The 17,352-nt window shown below is 47.2% G+C and overlaps 1 protein-coding gene across 1 annotated transcript in view; it reads left to right on the forward strand.

Annotated features, from left to right (window-relative positions):
* Positions 1 to 1,338: 1,338 nt before the first annotated feature.
* PDE3A (phosphodiesterase 3A) overlaps positions 1,339 to 17,352 on the forward strand; it is a gene marked incomplete at its 3' end in the record, with an annotated part of 264,961 nt that continues 248,947 nt past the window's right edge. The window contains exon 1 of the mRNA XM_080706218.1: positions 1,339 to 1,909. Within this exon, the coding sequence (XP_080562344.1) occupies positions 1,448 to 1,909 (462 nt within the window). The 5' untranslated portion in view covers positions 1,339 to 1,447. The remainder of the gene's footprint in view (positions 1,910 to 17,352) is intronic.

Below are 17,352 nucleotides of genomic sequence, written 5' to 3' on the forward strand. Positions count from 1 at the left end.
CTTTTTGGGGGGTGGGTGGGGATACTGAAGATGGAACCCAGGGGCATTCTACCTCCGAGCTATACCCCCAGCCCTATTTTTTATTCCTTTTTTTTTTTTTTTTGCGGTTGGTAATGGGGAAGGAACCCAGGGGCGTTCTACCTCCAAGCTACACCCCCAGTCCTATTTTTTATTCTTTATTTGGAAACAGGGTCGCGCTGAGTTGCAGAGGGCCTCTGCGCAGCTGAGGCTGGCTGTGAACCCGGATCCTCCTGTCTCAGCCTCCCGAATGCTGATGACAAGCGGCTCGGGTGGAGGTGGCGTCCTGGGCCATGACCGCCTGACTCCAGGGCTGCCCCCGGCAGGCACACCCACCCTCGCGACCTCGGAGCCCCCAGACCCCCAGGAGCCCCCAGACCCCCAGCCCGGCGGCCGGAGGAGCCGGCTCGGATGCTCAGCCTGGGCGCAGCGCCTCCTCCGGGCAGGGCGGGGCTCGGCCTTAAGGACAGACCTCGCGGGCGGCGGGCGGGGGCGCTGGGGGCTCCTGGAACAGTTTTAAGCAGCACCTCCCTCCTTTCCCCGCTGCAAAACTGCAGACCGTTGCACGCAAAGGAAAAAATAATAATAATAAAAAGAAAAAGTAAGCGAACCTCCGGTCCCGCTCGCTCCGGCGCCCTCCTCCCGCTGCGGCCGACCCGCTCCAGCCCCCCCCCCCGCCTTTCTGCCGCTCGGGCGACTTCGGGACCCCTTCTCGGCCCCCTCCTCCCTTTCCTCGCCGGGCAGAGTGGGGGTCGCGCTCGGGCCCCCGGGGAAGGGTGCCGCGCCGCGCAGCCGGCCCGAGTGCGGGGGGCTCGGCGGGGCGGCGGGAGTGCTCCGTGCGGGGCCGGGGAGCACTAGCAGCCCCGGAGCCCCCGCAGCCGGCGCCCCCAGCCCCCTCCGCCCGCGCGCCGGGGTCCGAGCACGTTTAAGAGCTCCAAGCAGCAAGGGCACCGGGGCTGAGGCCGGAGCGGAGGACTCCTCGGTCCTCCCGGAGCCGAAAGTCAATCCAAGTCGGGCGCCGCGGCGTCCCACGTGGGGAGTGTGCTCCGAGCCTCGGGGAGCGCTCGGTGGGCGCCGCAGGGTCCAGGACCCCAGGGCCTCGGTGCACGGGGGCGCATCGTGGCCGGGCCCGGCGTGGGCACCCGAGACCGGCCGCTGGAGCCCCCCGCCGCGCCACCAGGCTCGGGCTGTCTCGGCTGCTGGGGCGCCCCGATGCTGCAGCCGCTCCGGCGATCGCGGAGACTGTCCCGGGCGCGGGGCGCGGGCGCCCTGTCCTTGCTGCTGCTGCTGCTGCGGGCGCGGCAGCTGGCCGGCGAGGAGGCGGGCGCCGGAGGGGGCGTCGGGCCGGCCCGCGGGGAGGTGCTCCCGGGGGCGGGCGCTGGCCGCCGCGCCGGTGCCGCAGCTCAGTGAGCGGCGCGCCTTCTCCTGGATGGGCCGGCGGCTCCTGCGCGCCGGGCTGCGCCTGCCTCTGGCCGTGGCGCTGCTGGCCGCCGGCTGCGCGGGGGAAGCGCCGGTCCAGCTGGGGCTGGGCGTCCGGGAGGACCGCCTGCCGCCGCTCCCCGCCGCGGGGGTGGTGCTCAGCTGCCTGGCCGCGGCCACATGGCTGGTGCTGCGGCTGCGGCTGGGCGTCCTCATGGTCGCCTGGACTAGCGCGCTCAGGACGGGGTTCCTGCGGTCCCTGGAGCGCCTCAAGGTCGCCTGGACGCCGCACCTGGCCTTCGTGGCCGGCCTGCTGGGCAGCGTCCCGGCCAGGTGCGTGGAGCGCGCCGGGGGCCCGCGGCTGCCCGGTGCCCAGGACCCGGTGCCCGCGAGCCAGGGCCGGCCGGCCGGCGCCGCGATGTCGGGCCGTGCGCACCGGAGGACCTCCCTGCCCTGCATCCCCCGCGAGCAGGTAGGCGGGCGGCGGGGGCAGCGCCCAGAGCTCGGCCGGGCTGGTCGGGGCCAGGGCTTGGCTTGGCTTGGCTACTTATTTTCCGAGTATTTCCCAAGCTTTGCTTGGCTACTTATTTTCTCTCTGAGTATTTCCCAGGGCTTTTGCTTTGCTACTTATTTTCTGAGTCTTTTCGAGCAGCGGCGAGCACAGCCCAGGGAGGGAGCGAGCTTGCATCGCAGCTGGGCCCCGCAGAGCGGGCGCACCTGGGTGCCCTGGAAGGCGCACTGGACTCTGCACACATGGGGGAATTAGGACTTGCTGCTGAGGCGGCTGCTACACCGTGGTGATAATATCTCAGCACGTGGGTTTTCCTAGACGCCTATGCTTTTTATTTTTTTGGTAAAATTTACTTGTTATAAAGTGTCACATATACACATTTATGCAAACCTGTAAGCAGACAGCGACGCAGATATCCCAGGGGGCGAGGTATCCCAACACACAGGGAGGGTGACTGGGACAGACTACATCTGACGGTGTCCAGTTTGTTTTTAAAGATAACTCAGAGGCTTGCTTAAGTGCCAGGAAGTTTTGTATCTTGAACGTAAACTTGAAATTTAAGGGGGGGGGTATGTCTGAACTCCAAAGTGGTTCAAAATCGTAAATGATCTTGTTATTATCAACTGAAAAAAAATGTCTCGAGTATTTACATAGGTCAGTAGGTAGGACGTCAGATGGACTCGAGTTTTACAGGCAGTGTTAATCAGGAGAATTAAGACTGTTAGCGGTGCGGACCCTTCAGAAGGCAGGCGGTGTAAGGGTCTGGAAAGAAGAAAGTTTACACAGCGTTGGGGATGAATCGCCTTGCGATCATTCTGTGTTTAGGACATGGGGTCGTTGTTGTAAGTGGCAGTAAAGACCAGATTCCAACTTCAAATACAAATTGCACCTGGAAGGCAGGAACTCTGGGTCCGCTCTCAGCTGCAGGAGATTTGACACTTGCTGAAGGGGCTGGAGGCCCATTAGCTACAGCAGATGGAAATTTACCCCGTCCCCACTGAAAGGCGGCCCCCGCTGCTGCCATTGGGGTAACTTCGCGAATGGAAGGACATCCTCGCACATAATACGCCTTTTCTTTTTAGGGTTTCTGTGGATAATCATTTAGGTATTTCTAAGAAATAACAGTCACCATATGGCATGGGTGTCTAGCTTGTTGCCGAAAGGGAGTTGAGTACACAGATCTGTTTGACATTATTTAGCGAGATGGCCACAGTATCATGGTCTCTTGTTTATTTGGAAACAAATGTACTTATTTAGCTTTTTGTTTAGATAAAACAAGTTATTTCTTGGGTTTAAGTTTATTCTAAGTGTGTGGGTGGGGGAACCGCAGGCCGCTGACTGGTACTTAGTTTTGGTAGGAATTTGGAGATCATTAGAATAATATAAGTTATTTATTTTAGGGTAAATTAGGGTAAAAAGCAATTTAATTTCTTTTCAGTTACAGCAGGAAAATGTCTTTTAAATGAAAACATTGCTGTTTTAAATGTTTAGAATGCACTCTAACTTACAGGAAAATCTGAGGTGGTCCTTATAAAACCGAACCATAGTTTCTAAGAAAAATTTAGATTTAATAATAATTAACTTGACGCCTCAAATTATTTTTCCTAAATTTCTTGCTAGGGAGGCAAGATTGCTTTTAAGATAAGATGTTCAGGTGAATTGACTCGTCCTGTTATTTAACTCACAGATTTTTATTGGTTTTCTCTGGCTTTAAATTGGCAAGTAAAGAATTAGAATAATCTGTAACCTTAAAATACTTGATCATAGACTTTTTAAAAATGCTTCTGATTAATGCTTTTGAAAAATGCATATTTATAATCTATTTTGATAATTTTCTTACTGTCCTTTTTAAAAAGGCCATGTTGATGGAGAAAGTTCTAATGCCAGAGACATTTATCTCTTAGGGTTGATGGGAAAGCAGGATTACAATTAACTCTAGGTCCCCGAAGTTTTAATGAGGGCGTGGGTGAGCGCCTGCTTGTCACCCAAGACTAGTTTTATAGAGGACCCATGGGGGTAGTCGCTGCGCACAACTCTGGGCAGTGGGTGGGAACTCTCGGAGGAGAATGCCTCCTAAGACAGGGCGCTATCTCATAGGCTTGCTAACCCTGTGAGAAGTTCAGGAGCTGAGCAGTCAGTGCTTATCTGCTTTATCATAAGGAAACACACTTCTGATGAAGGGTTCAAAGTGTACCACTGTCATTTGCATGTTTTATGAAGCCAGGAATCAATATAATAATAAAAGGAATATATCACACTTTCCTGAACGCCAGTCTATTCCTCCTCCTCCTCCTCCTCCTCCTCCTCCTCCTCCTCCTCCTCCTCCTCCTTCCTGAAAGAGCATCTGCTTTTGAAGTCAAGACAATAGTTTCAGGCCACACTTCAGTTTTAAATACTGCTAATATAAGAATGCACAGCACAGGCCTCCCGAGAATTTATTTAGACATTGTTTCTCATGGTGAAGTTAAAGGCAAGAGAATTTCAACATTGCCTTCTCTCTAATGGATAGCAGTGGGGTGTGCTCATGAACCGTCTCTCTTCCGAGGTCCTCGGGTCTAAAGAGGCCAAAGGGAATTATGGTAAAATCCTAGTAAGACAAACCCACTGATGATAGGCTTTTCCTCTTCCTGACCTTAAGTCTGCAGACCGATTAAGTGTGCAGATTGGATATCATGTGCGGAATTGAGTTTGGCAGTGGGAAGGATAGAGATTATTTCAAGTGAAGGAAGGAGAAATAATAGGTCTGGTTTTTGCTTACAGACTTGATCAGGCCCTGGGTGTGTCTGTAAACGCAAGTGAAAGTGTCTTTTCTCTTGGTCCAGAACAAAGTTCATAGCATCCTTGTGGCACCGAGCAGTCCTGTCAGCCCCGTGTCCTCCAGGCGGGGCTGGCTTTGTGGTTGAGGGCACCCGATGAAACTTTTCGAGGTTGGCAGTGTTAGGAAGGCGCAGGCGCACTAAGGCGTATGTGCCCTAAGTGGATTTTCACCTCTGAGAGCAGGCGAGGTCCGCCCGAGATCAGGTCGTCACTAGACCCCGCGACACTGAACTCCACAGAGGCACCTGTACTTCCCCGAATCATTAGATAGCACGCGTGGTTGGAGGTGTTATTTACAACATGCAGTTGTATTGAGGCAATTTCAAAAATTTGGAAAACATTAGGGGGATGTCTGTTCTCTTTATGCCCCAAAGAGTAATCGATTGCTCATTCTTTTGTATTACTGTGCCCACCCTTTATTTTAGTTAGAGCTTAAGAAGAACTTGATATTTTTGCATATTGTCGCACATAAAGTAATTACAAGGCATATAACTTTTTCCACTAAAATGTTTAAAACACTTAATGAGAAAATTCATTGTGATGGGTACAGCATCAGTCAGAAGTGAATAGATATGTGCTTTATGTTATGCAGTTTAAAACCAAGATCATTTTCTAAGAGTATTTTCCTAAGCTATTACATATCTTTAATATCGTGAATGAACTCTTGTGGGAATATAGGTTGACTTTAAGATAATTATCAAAAGAAGAATCAAAGCCCGGTGTGGTGGCGCACTACTGTAATCCCAGTACTTGGGAGGGTGAGGCAGGAGGATCGCAGGCTCAAAGCCAGCCTCAGAAACTTACTGAGGCTCTCTGCAGTTTAGTGAGACGCTGTTTCAAAATAAAAAATAAAAAGTAGGGATGGAGGTACAGCTTAGAGATAGAATGCCCCTGGGTTCACTCCCCAGTAACACACACACACACACACACACACACACACACACACACACACACACACAACAAAACAACAAGAATCAAGTTTTAGTCAGCACGGATGTGAGAAAGACAGTCTCAAGAAAAGTACAAAAAAAAAAAAAAAACTGGAGAAATGAGTAGGGATTGGAATAGTAGGATTGGATGGTAGGTCTTAGGTGGACTTTATATCATTGGTAAAAAGTTTTACTTGCTTTTATAAATAATATAGATAGAAAATATTTTTCTGAACATAGAGAATATATTATACTTTAAATTCCTAATACATCTCAACATAATTTAATATAAATCTCAAATTGAATAAGTTCCAGAATACTCATGCACTTGAAATTGTAATTCCTTTCACAGTTCAATAGTATTAATTCAGTTTATGGTGATACAAAGACCAATATTGATTATTTATGTCTTGGTGACAGAATTAAAATTAATTAATGCCAACTTCTGAAAATAATGAAAAGGGGGGGAAACCCCAAGATTTTCTTGTCCCCTGTGAAAGGTGAGGAAAAATAATTTTTTTTGGGGGGGGGTTAAAAATTGTGATTTTCTTACTTTTTAACTACAGATATTTAAGACATACTAAAAAAGTGTCTGAACTGACCAAAATAGTCCGTGAATCTATATAATTTTACAGAGGGTTGGACGGAGTGAAAACGGTCATTTTGCTCCTTCTGTATTGAGTCTAAAGTGTAAAAAAGTTCGAACTGTAGAACTGAAAGAAATGCTGTGTACGCCGGGCTGTCATGTTAATTAAATAAACAGCCCGAACACTGGCTCTGTGTATGAAATACATTTTGAAAAGTCTCGGGTGGGGGTGCGGCGGCCCGGGTGGACAACACTGGCATGGAAACGCATTCATTCAAGCTGTCCTGACGTTGGTGTGAATTTCCTGGATTCTCTTAGGAAATTCAGCCCTGAATCCCCTCTTGAGGACTGCCATTGGGCTAAAGCCTCACCCCTCCAGCTTTACGTCTCAGGTCTGATTTGCTCTTTGATTGTCTTAAGGTGGGGCGCTTCTGAAGCTCAGAATGAGAAGCATCGCCAGGTATCAGACTTGAAGCTTTTCAGAGCACACTGGGCCAGGGCTACTTGGCGGTGTGTGCACGTGCGCCTCTACCGTCTGGTACCCCACTAAGATCTCTGACTACGATTGCCATAAAAAATAAAAAAAAAAAGACTTTCATCTTTTTAGATCGTATGGTTTGGAACGGTAACAGCCCAGTCGAATCGACGTTGACTTCACTGAGAACCTGTGTTAGCTGATTTATAAAAAGAATAAGCAGGTCTTGGGGTTTGGAGGGCGGTGCATTTGTCAGAGGGCACGTCTGTGAGGTGTAGCGCGCTGGACGTAGAAAGACCGTGCAGTTTCCTAGCGGATGTTGGGAGGCTGGCAGCCGGCCTTTGCTGCGGCCCGGGGAGAGTTCTTGGGCTTTAAGAAACGATGCCCAGTCTTACCTTCGCGTGACCGATTCCCGTGTGTCTCCTGACCCGGGGACTCTTCCTCCTTCCCCTTTTCTGTGTGATATTTATAATCTTATATTCTAAAAAAAAAAAAAATCCTCAAATGCATACTGAAATCCCAATTTATGCCCATATTCTACATTCACATATGTTTACATGTTTAATAAAGTGTCAGCAAATAATTTTTTTGTGATACTGGGGATTGAACCCAAGGGCATTCTACCTCTCAGCTGCAGCCCCAGCCCTATTCTTTTTTTTTTTTTTATTTTGAAATAGGGTCTCATTAAGTTGCAGAGGGCCTCACTAGGTAGCTGAGGCTGGCCGAGAACCTGAGATCCTCCTGGCTCAGCCTCCCAAGTACTGGGATTACAAGCATGTGCCACCACCCCGGCTCCTAGCAAATAATTCTGAAGTACCAGAGATAGTTCCCAAATCTCCATTTTCTTTTATTAAAGCTATGTTCTGTTAATTTTTCGGTTAACATTATTCCTTTATATAGATAATAATTCCTTGTAATAATTGCCTCTATATGGACTTTTATAACTGGGAGTATTTTTTTTTTTTTTTTTTTTTTGCGGTACTGGGAATTCAACCCAGGGACATTCTACCTCCGAGCTACACCCCCAGCCCTAGTTTTTATTTTGAAACAGAGTCTCATTGAGTTGCAAAGGGCCTCAGTAAACAGCTGAAGCTGTCCTCAAACCACGATCCTCCTGTCTCAGCCTCCCAAATGCTGAGTTTGCAAGCGTGTGCCACCACACCCGGCTTTAAGGTATGTTTTTTTAAATGATTTTTTCCCCAGTAAGGCTACTCTTTGGGAATTGTTTTAACTTTAAACTGAGAATGTATGTTTGTGCTGTTCTTGACATAAAATACACAGATTTCATCACTGGAGGAAAAATGATGATAGAATTGCCAGAAGTTTCATTCAGGGATGATCTCTGGATCGCAGTTGTCGACTTGATTTCTTGGACCAGCTGAAGCAGCGCTTACCACTAGTAATCCCAGGCCCTCAGGAGGCTGATCCAGGAAGTTGGCGAGTTCCAGGCCAGCCTGAACCACCTGGGGAGACCCAGCCTCAAAATACAATTAAGAAAAAAGAATGGGGGTGCTTGCCAGACATGGTGGTGCACTCTTGTAATTGCAGTGCTTGGGAGGCTGCGACGGGAAGATCGTGGTTCACGGGCAGCCTCAGCTACTCAGTGAGGCCCTCCGCAACTTAGTGAGACCTTGTTTCAAAAAAAAAAAGAATAAAATAGAGCTGGGGTGTAGCTTGGAAGTAGAATGTTCCTGGGTTCCATCCTCAGTACCACAAAAAAATAAAAAAGGGATGGGGACATAGCTCAGTGGTAAAGCACTTGCTTAGCTTATGTGTGGCCCTGGGTCCCATCCCCAGGGCTTGGGCAAAAAGAACGGCATACTGTTTCTGCAGATTTATGCTGTTGTAAAAGAAGATGCTGCCGGGCGTGGTGCCGCACGCTTGTCATCCCCACACTTGGGAGGCGGAGACAGGAGGATCGTGCAGGTTTGAAGCTAACCTCGCTGGCTTAAGAGACCCTGTTTCCAAATAAAAGTATAAAATAGGTCTGGGAGTGTAGCCCAGAGGTAGAAGGGTTCCCAGGAACCCCGGTACCACCAAAAAAAAAAAAAAAAAAAAAAAGACGCTACCCTTAAGCAGTGTTAATTATAAAAGTCTGCAGGCAGTCTATCCAATGTGAGACCATTGTATTTCATCTGTGCATTAGGCCTTGGGCTAAATATTATACAAAAATTCATACATAGGCCCACAAGGACAGTTTCTCTCTCTCCAGGGCTGAGAGCCGAGCTAGGGTAAGAACGGGGAATCACAGTGCAGGCGCGCAGCGCCCGCGCACACAGCAGGTGCAGGGATGCGTGGAACCACCTGTATTCAGGCCTCCCTCATTTCTTCTCAGTAGTACTGCAAGAGTCGCTCGCTCTAGAGGGGGCCTGCATTCTCTCCTGAATGTGCATTCTTTGCTTTCCTAAACACACCTCTGTCTGTGTCTCTGGGGAAAAAAATCTGTGGCCAAACCTCATTTTTATGGGGCACGTGTCTATTCAAACCTATTCTTTCAGCATCACCAGCCCACAAAGGCTAACCATCCCGGGCGAAGAGACGGAGAATTCTTTCAGTGTGACGAGAGTCAAAGTCAGCGTACATACGCAGCAAGCTCTGAAATCATAATACGGGATTTAAAACTTGTTATCTTACAAGGGGTGCGCTGATGGTCGTTTGTGACCATCCGTTGCTGGTTGCGAGGATGACGGACAGTAATACGTTCCGTGTCAGGCTGTGGTGCGTGCACTAGAGGTAGTTTGATTTGAGAGGACAACCGGAGAAAGCGTTGCATAGACGTAAAACCGTTGCCTGATATAAAGTGGCTTTTGACCCACTTTTCTGTCTCTTGAGTACGCTGCTGGGGGAGCAGATGGGAAGAGGTTCAGGCTGGCAATTTTAAGCCTAGGTGTTGTTTGTGAATTTACACATGGAACCCTCTAAGGCCTCCTTCAGAATCAGGGGGCTGAGTAACCAGGTTGGGGATCAGATGTGTGTAGGGATAAATTGGATTTTGGAGCCTTTGCAATGAATCAGAGGGTACCAGGCGGCCTCCGCCTGTGTCAGACTTCACGGAGTCCTCACAGTGGGCAGGGGTTGCACCAGGAAGTCTAACATCAGTGGGGTCTTCAGCTCATCACACAGAATACTCGGTGACAGCTTAGGTAGCGACTTTTCTCCCGCTCTAGTGTTTAATAAATCGATTTAAGCCTCGTGTGGTGGCACATACTTGTAATCTTAGTGCTTGGGAGGCCGAGACAGGAGGATGGTGGGTTTGAGGACAGCTTTAGCAAGTAGTGAGATTCTGAGCAACCTAGGAAGACCTATTTTAAACTTAAAAAATAAAAAGGGCTGGGGGTTTAGCTTGGAGGTAGAACGCCCTTTTGTTTAATCCCCAGTACCAAAAAAAAAAAAAAAAGGCCTCCCCTAATCACTAAATCATTTATTTGTTAGCAGAAACAACTGATTATTTTATTCACCCAAGTTATTTTGCCTAGGTCCTTTAAAGATCCATTAAAATGTAAGTAAAGAGGGGCCAGGCGTGGTGGCGCACGCTTGTCATCCCAGCGTTCCGGAGGCAGAGACAGGAGGATCGCAGTTCGAGGATAGCCTCAGCTACTTAGTGAGGCTCTTTGCAACTCAGTGAGACTCTGTTTCAAAATAAAGAATAAAAACTAGGGTTGGGCTTGTATCTTGGAGGTAGAATACCCCTGGGTTCAATCCCCAGTACCACAAAAAATAAAAATAAAAAATGTAAGTAAATAGGGCACAATTGGGGCCGGGAATAGTCTTACCATCCAGAGGCCAGAGAGTTCTTTGATTACAGTCACTAACTAAACAACTTCTGCATGCTGGATTTTATTAGCGCTAGCACCTATTATTATGGAAACTGTGAATGATGGAGGTTTTTAAGTCGTTTCCAGCCCCTGGCCGTCATACAAGTACTTAAGGTACGTGTTCTTCCATCCCAAGAAGATGAACGGTTATAAGGGTTATATGTTGGGTGTGCGCATGTGTGTGCCATGGGGCTTGTGTACACACGTGACTTTCCCCCTGGCAGGAAATTGCTTTGGTTGTGTGAATTTGCTGGAGAAACAGTGTCACCCAGTGGCTTCGATGGAAACAGTCCTGTAACCTTTGTAGGTAAGCGTTGCTATGTATAGATGGGGTACATACTTAATTTCGCAGTTTCTGGTAGTCACAGGAAAGAGGGAAAATAAGCGTAATTTATAAAAATACAATGCTTTCTTTAACCTAGTGCGTCACATCGGCATACAGTCAATAAAAATCGAGGCGTTTTACATTTTTTGGCACTGAATCCAAATGACTGATGACGGGTTCTTTATTTACAGCGCATCTCAGTCGGACATTGACACATTTTAAGTCTTCATGAGACACCTGTTACTAATGGCTACCACAAGTATAGCTGAGTACCGCATGAGTAGTTCAGCTATACATTTTGAACCTGAATATGCTATATCCATTCAAAATATGCCATATTTGAATAGTAATATTGCTTCTTTAGTTATAGTGAAAAGTCTGTGTACATTTTTTCCCCCCAGAATTGAGGATTGAACCTAGAGGCATTCTACCTTTGAGCTCTACACCCAGTTCTATTTTAGTTTTTGTTTTGAAACAGAATCTCACCAAGATGCTGAGGGCATCACTGAGTTTCTTAGGCTGCCCTCGAACCTGTGACCCTCTTGTCTCAAGCTCCCCAGAACTGGGATTCCAGGCGTACATCCCCACGCCCGTCTGTCTGTGGACATTGATGGTAGCATTTAATCAACAGTCTTTTAGCTGTTGAGTGTAATCGTGTTGCTTCATTTTTATGCCGTTCTAATGGTTGACAAATCTGTTTATCTGTTTTTCCCCAGTTCACATGTTTTAAAGTATGATTATTTTAAGTGAAGGGGGAAATTCAGCTGAGTTCTCAATGGAGAACTTTTTTTTTAACCCAATTGATAACACACTATTGATAGTTCCCCAGCTAATTATGAGTTTGCTGTTGGTGGTTTAAATGTCCCAGGGATTGCTGATGTACGCTGTGAACTTGTCACACGCGTGTGGTGATTAGTCTATGATTAGGTTATCTAATGTCTCTTTGGTAATGAAAGTGCTTATGTTTGTAGTGTGGGGCCTTATCTTTGTAACTTAGGAAACTGCTAGCAGCCTTAGTGGAGAGAATTGTGTCGCCATCTGAGCTGATGGCTTCTTACCTTTGCTTATGTAAACACCGCTTTCGGGGTCACCAAAAGGAAAATGGTTCCATTTTGTGTACGGAAGAGATTGGAGATGTTTGCTCGTGAGGAATTTCTTAACTAGGAAGTCCAATTTGGTGGCATCGGGAGCTGTTTTCTGAGTTTACCTGGCAGGTTGTGACTTCAGACTGGATTCACATGGTAAAAGCTGGAGACGTTTAATGCTGTGGCTCCCCAGCACCTTTTTTCAAACTCTGAATTCATCAGTTCTAGACAGAGTTCCAAAGTCACATTCAGAATGAATGAGAAGCTGCTTTCAAGGCATGGAATGCTCTTTTATTTTACTTTATTTATTTTATTTTACTTTATTGGGCATTGAGCCCAGGGGCATTCTACCTCTGAGCTACAAGCGACACCCCCCAGCCCTATTTTTTTTGGTGGTACTGGGGTTCCTGGAAGCCCTTCTACCTCCGGGCTACACTCCCAGACCTATTTTATATTTTTGAAACAGGGTCTCTTAGGCCAGCACGGCTGGCTTCGAACCTGCGCGATCCTCCTGTCTCCGCCTCCCAAGCGCGGGGATTACAAGCGTGCGCCACCACGTCCAGCCTCCCAGCCCTATTTTTTATTCTTTATTTTCAAACAATGTCTCACTAAGTTGCAGAGGGCCTCCCTAAGTAGCTGAGGCTGGCCTTGAACTTGTGATCCTCCTGTCTAAGCCTCCCAAGTAATAGGATTATAAGCTTGTGCCACCACGCCAGGCTTTGGAATGCCTTCTTATATACACATATAGATTGATTTTTTTAATAAAGAATACATTTATTTCGTGCATAATGCTTTATAGTAATCTGTGTGTGATACTTCTAGTGACCTCCAGGCAAGGCCTCTTGTTAATCTGTGCATTTCAGAATGAAAATAGAAGAATACATATTTAGCTGCCTTCTAGTTCTTTCTCATCTTCGTTCTACCTCTGAGCCACACCACAGCCCTTTTAAAAAATAATTTATACTGAAGCAGGGGCATGTGGATTTACCATGAGCCGGCCTTGAACCTGCAAATCCTCCATCTCGGTGTCCCAGGTACTGGGGTTCCCAGTGTGTGCCACTGGGCCAGGCCAGGAGACGTGGTTTCCATGTGACTTGCTCAATCATCCGTAAGCATCCGAAGGCAGTAAAATCAAGGTCCACAACGATTAGGATAAAAGAAAGCCATGTGGGTTAGGCACAGTCTCGGGGAAGATAACTTATTTTACAGGTTTTTCAAAGGGGCGGCTGGAGAATGCCATCACAATCCGTTAACCCATATGCATTTCCTGAACACGTTTGTATACGGACATAAGTAGTCATTTGTCCTGGCTCATTTGGAATTTTGGAAGCTGCTTTTTTTTTTTTGTTTTTTGTTTTTGTTTTTTCCTTTTGCAGTACTGGGGATTAAACCCAGCGGCATTCTATCTCCGAGCTACACGTGTACCCTAGCCCTATTTTTTATTCTTTATCTTATTTTTCTTTCTTTATTTTTGTGTGTGGTTCTAGGGGTGGAACCCAGGGGCTTTTCTACCTCCGGGCTATCCTCCCAGACCTATTTTATATTTTATTAGGAGACAGGGTCTCACTAAGTTGCTGAGAGCCTCACTCAGTAGCTGAGGCTGGCTTCGAACCCGTGTGATCCTCCTGTCTCAGCCTCCCGAGCGCGGGGATTACAAGCGTGCGCCACCATTCCTGGCTATTCTTTATTTTAAAACAGGGTCTTCCTAAGTTGTGGAGGGTCTCACGAAGTAGCTGAGGCTGGCCTCGAACCTGTGATCCTCCTGTCTCACCCTCCAAAGTATGGAAGCTGCTTAATTTACCGATCTTCTAAGTTTTTTTTTATAATCTTTTATTTTATTTTTTATTGCTGCATGATGGTCTCATTTCATAATGCAGATCGTGTTGACAAAATACCTGGTGCCCCCCCCTCCCTCCCAGTTCCCAGTGTCCAGGATAACAATGTTATCATCATCTGTATACACACAGCCCTGGGCAGCATTTGATGAACCTCCACCTGTAAACTTCTCCCAATTTTCTTTCCCTCTTTTCTCTTCTACCTTGTCTCCCTTTCTTCCTCTCTCCCTCTCTTTCCCTGTTTCAGCCATTCCAGTTTTTCTTTTTGGTGGCACTGGGGATGGGACCCAGGGGCATCCTATCTCCAAGCTATATCCACAGCCCATTTCTTTTTTTTTCTTTTGGTGCTAGTGGGGTTCCTGGAAGCCCTTCTACCTCCGGGCTACACTTCCAGACCTATTTTATACTTTTTTATTTTTGGAAACAGGGTCTCTTAAGCCAGCAGGATCCTCCTGTCTCCGCCTCCCAAGCGCTGGGATTATAAGCGTGCGCCACCACGCCCGGCCAGCCCCCCTTTTTTTTTTTTTTTTTTTTAACAGGGTCTCACTGAGTTGCAGAGGGCCTCACTAAGTAGCTGAGGCTGGGCACAAACCACAACCCTCCTGTCTCAGCCTCCCAAATGCTGGGATGACAAGCGCACGCCTCCACGCCCGGCTCTCCCTCTCCATTTTATTTTCTGGGTGTTTTCCCCGACTTACCATATTCCTCTTTTTCCGAGTATGTTGAAACATTGAAGGAATGCCTTTCTGCCCTCTTCTCTACCTTGTAAGAATATTGAAATAGTTCTAGGCAGGACGCATGTGGTCTGGGGTTAATAGGGTTTTAATAAAAATGTTCCAGCTTCTGAAGTCGCTTTAAATAACTGAATGCTTACGCTGTGTCTGTGGCCAGGGTTTCCTCCTCCCGGGTCTAATCCACTTCAGCAAACCTAAGGGAGCCATTTCAGTCACAGAGAGATTTTTGGGGCTGTTTGCTTCCACGGTACACTGATGTGCTAGTGCGGGGCAGCGGCCCCTCTGCACATTTTAAAGCTGGTCTGAACACAAAGGAAGGGCCTACGCTTTTATGTTATTATTTCAGAGGCTCGGATTCGCAGGTCCACCTGGGAATGCTTGCCAGGAAGCAGCGTTAGTCCTCGGGATGTGCGGACGGGCGTTTCCCAGTCCTCCTGGGCTACATTGAACATCTGTTTTCGAAACTCTGATGCTAAGAAGTCATGCTCAGATCACGCTAGTTCTCGTTAGGAGAGAAAGCAAGCTTTTAGCATCCTTTTCAGACATAAACATTTTCTTTCTTTTTTTTGCCATACTAGGGATGGAACCCAGGGGTACTTTACCTCCGAGCCACACCCCCTGCCCTATTTTTTATTCTTTATTTTGAAACAGGGTCTCACTGAGTTGCAGAGGGCCTCACTAAGTAGCTGAGGCTGTCCGCGAACTGTGATCCTCTTGTTTCAGCCTCCTGGATGCTGGGATGACAAGCGTGCGCCACCTCGCCCAGCAGTCATAAACATTTCCTTCAGAAAAGTTTGGCCCAGGACCTCGGTCTGGTCTTCGTAGGTGCAGCCCAGCAGGATAAATGGACAGGAAAGAAACAAATGGCTGTTGGCCTGGGATACTTCCTTCCCCAGTTGGTCCCTGGAGTTTGCGTACTCACTGAATTGACTTAACCTGTTTTGCTCCATGTCCTGGTTATGGGACACCTGGAAAAATTTATAGTATATAACATAACATTAGTATATAACATAAAAATAGTGTATAACAGAAAGTTTAGGCTGCACAGAGGCACATGTCTGTAATCCCAGTGACTGGGAGGCTGAGACAGGAGGATCACGGGTTTCAGGGCAGCTTTAGTAATTAAGTGACACCCTGATTCAAAATAAAAAGGAAAAAAGGACTGAGAGTGGAGCTCAGAGGCAGGATGCCCCTAGGTCCCATCCCTAGTACCCCAAACATACTATATAATATATATGTATATATGTGGTAGGGTTGCACATATGATAAAATTATATGAAAACAATAGAATTATAATAGAGTATTAGTATAATGGCATACCTAAGGTCTAGGTTTCCAAAGCTGTTTTAGTTCACGTCTGTCAATGTTGTTGAAATAGTTGCAAAATTGCAAACTTGGAATTTAATGGGTTAAGGAAACTTCTGTAGCGAGATAAAAATAATAAACGATTTTTTTTTTAATACTGGGGATGGAACCCAGGGGCATTCTACCTCTGACTTATACCCCCAGCCCTATTTTTTTATACTTTATTTTGAAACAGGGTCTCACTGAGTTGCAAAGGGTCTCACTAAGTAGCTGAGGCTGCCCGTGAACTCAGCCTCCCAAATGCTGGGATTATAAGCATGCGCCGCCACACCCAGCTAGTAATAAACTATTGACAAGTCTGTGAACTTAGATTTTATGTGTATGTGTGGTAATAGGGATAGAACTTAGGGGTGTATCGTATCTCTGGGATACACCCCCTCCAGGCCTATTTTATTTCTTATTTTGAAACAGGGTCTCACTAAGTTGCTCAGGGTCTCCTGGGACCTGTGACCCTCCTGTGTCAGCCTCCCAAGTACTGGAATTACAAGTGTGTGCCACCACACCTGGCTTTACTGTTAATTTTAAAACAGGGTTTTACTAAATTGCTGAGGCTGGCCTCTGCTCTTTGATCCTCCTGTCTCAACCTCTCTAGAGCTGGAATTACAGGCATGGGCCACTATACCTGGCTTTGCCTTAGATTTTTAAAATATCAATGTTTGCATTTTTGTGACTTTAGGAAAATATTTTGTGTGTGAATTTTTTCCTGTGCCCTTACTGGTAGGCAGTTGCACGTCTAACATGAGTCCTTGGTACTTGTTTTTAGCTTTTTAGCTACCAGTTGAAAGTAATAACAGAAGCTACCAACTAATAAATCCCAGTAGATCAAACCTTAGGGAGATCTTTGAAATTAGGGTACTTGTTCTAGAAAAATAGAAACTCAAGTTTTCCACCTCCAACGAATGAATTACAAACCGACTTTATTTCCTCGTCACCGCACCGAAGCCTGCTGGGTGTTCTCCACTCTCCACTTTTTACAACGTCTCTCTGGACTCCTGTTAGGAGTTCTTCTGGTCGCTGGGTGTTTCCTGAAAAGTCTGACCCAAGGTAAATGCTGCCTGGGTTTTATCTGCCTTATTTCTCGGGGCCGGCGTCCACCCCGTCTCCTCACGTGCTGGCCACGCGCTCTGCCGCAGAGCCTCGTCCAGCCCGTTCTACCTGGCAGCGGTGACCGGTTCCAAGATGTGTCTCCAGGCGTTGCTCCCGGAGACGCCCGTGAACTGGCTTATGACATCATCCCACCACAGTGCCAGTTCAGTCCTGCGAAATGACCCGGAAGTTTGGTAGCACAATTTCAGAGCCAGGATGAACTGAATAAAAAAAAGATCAGCAACTTAGAAGGTTTTATTGGAAAGCAAATTGTATTTGATTCGGTCATTTTCTCTTTGTCCACCTAGACTTTGATAGAATTTGTCCTATGAAAAGGGGAAATTTTAAGTCA

The sequence above is a fragment of the Muscardinus avellanarius genome, assembly GCF_963383645.1.
Source record: "Muscardinus avellanarius genome assembly, chromosome: 11".
Classification (NCBI taxonomy): Eukaryota; Metazoa; Chordata; class Mammalia; order Rodentia; family Gliridae; genus Muscardinus; species Muscardinus avellanarius.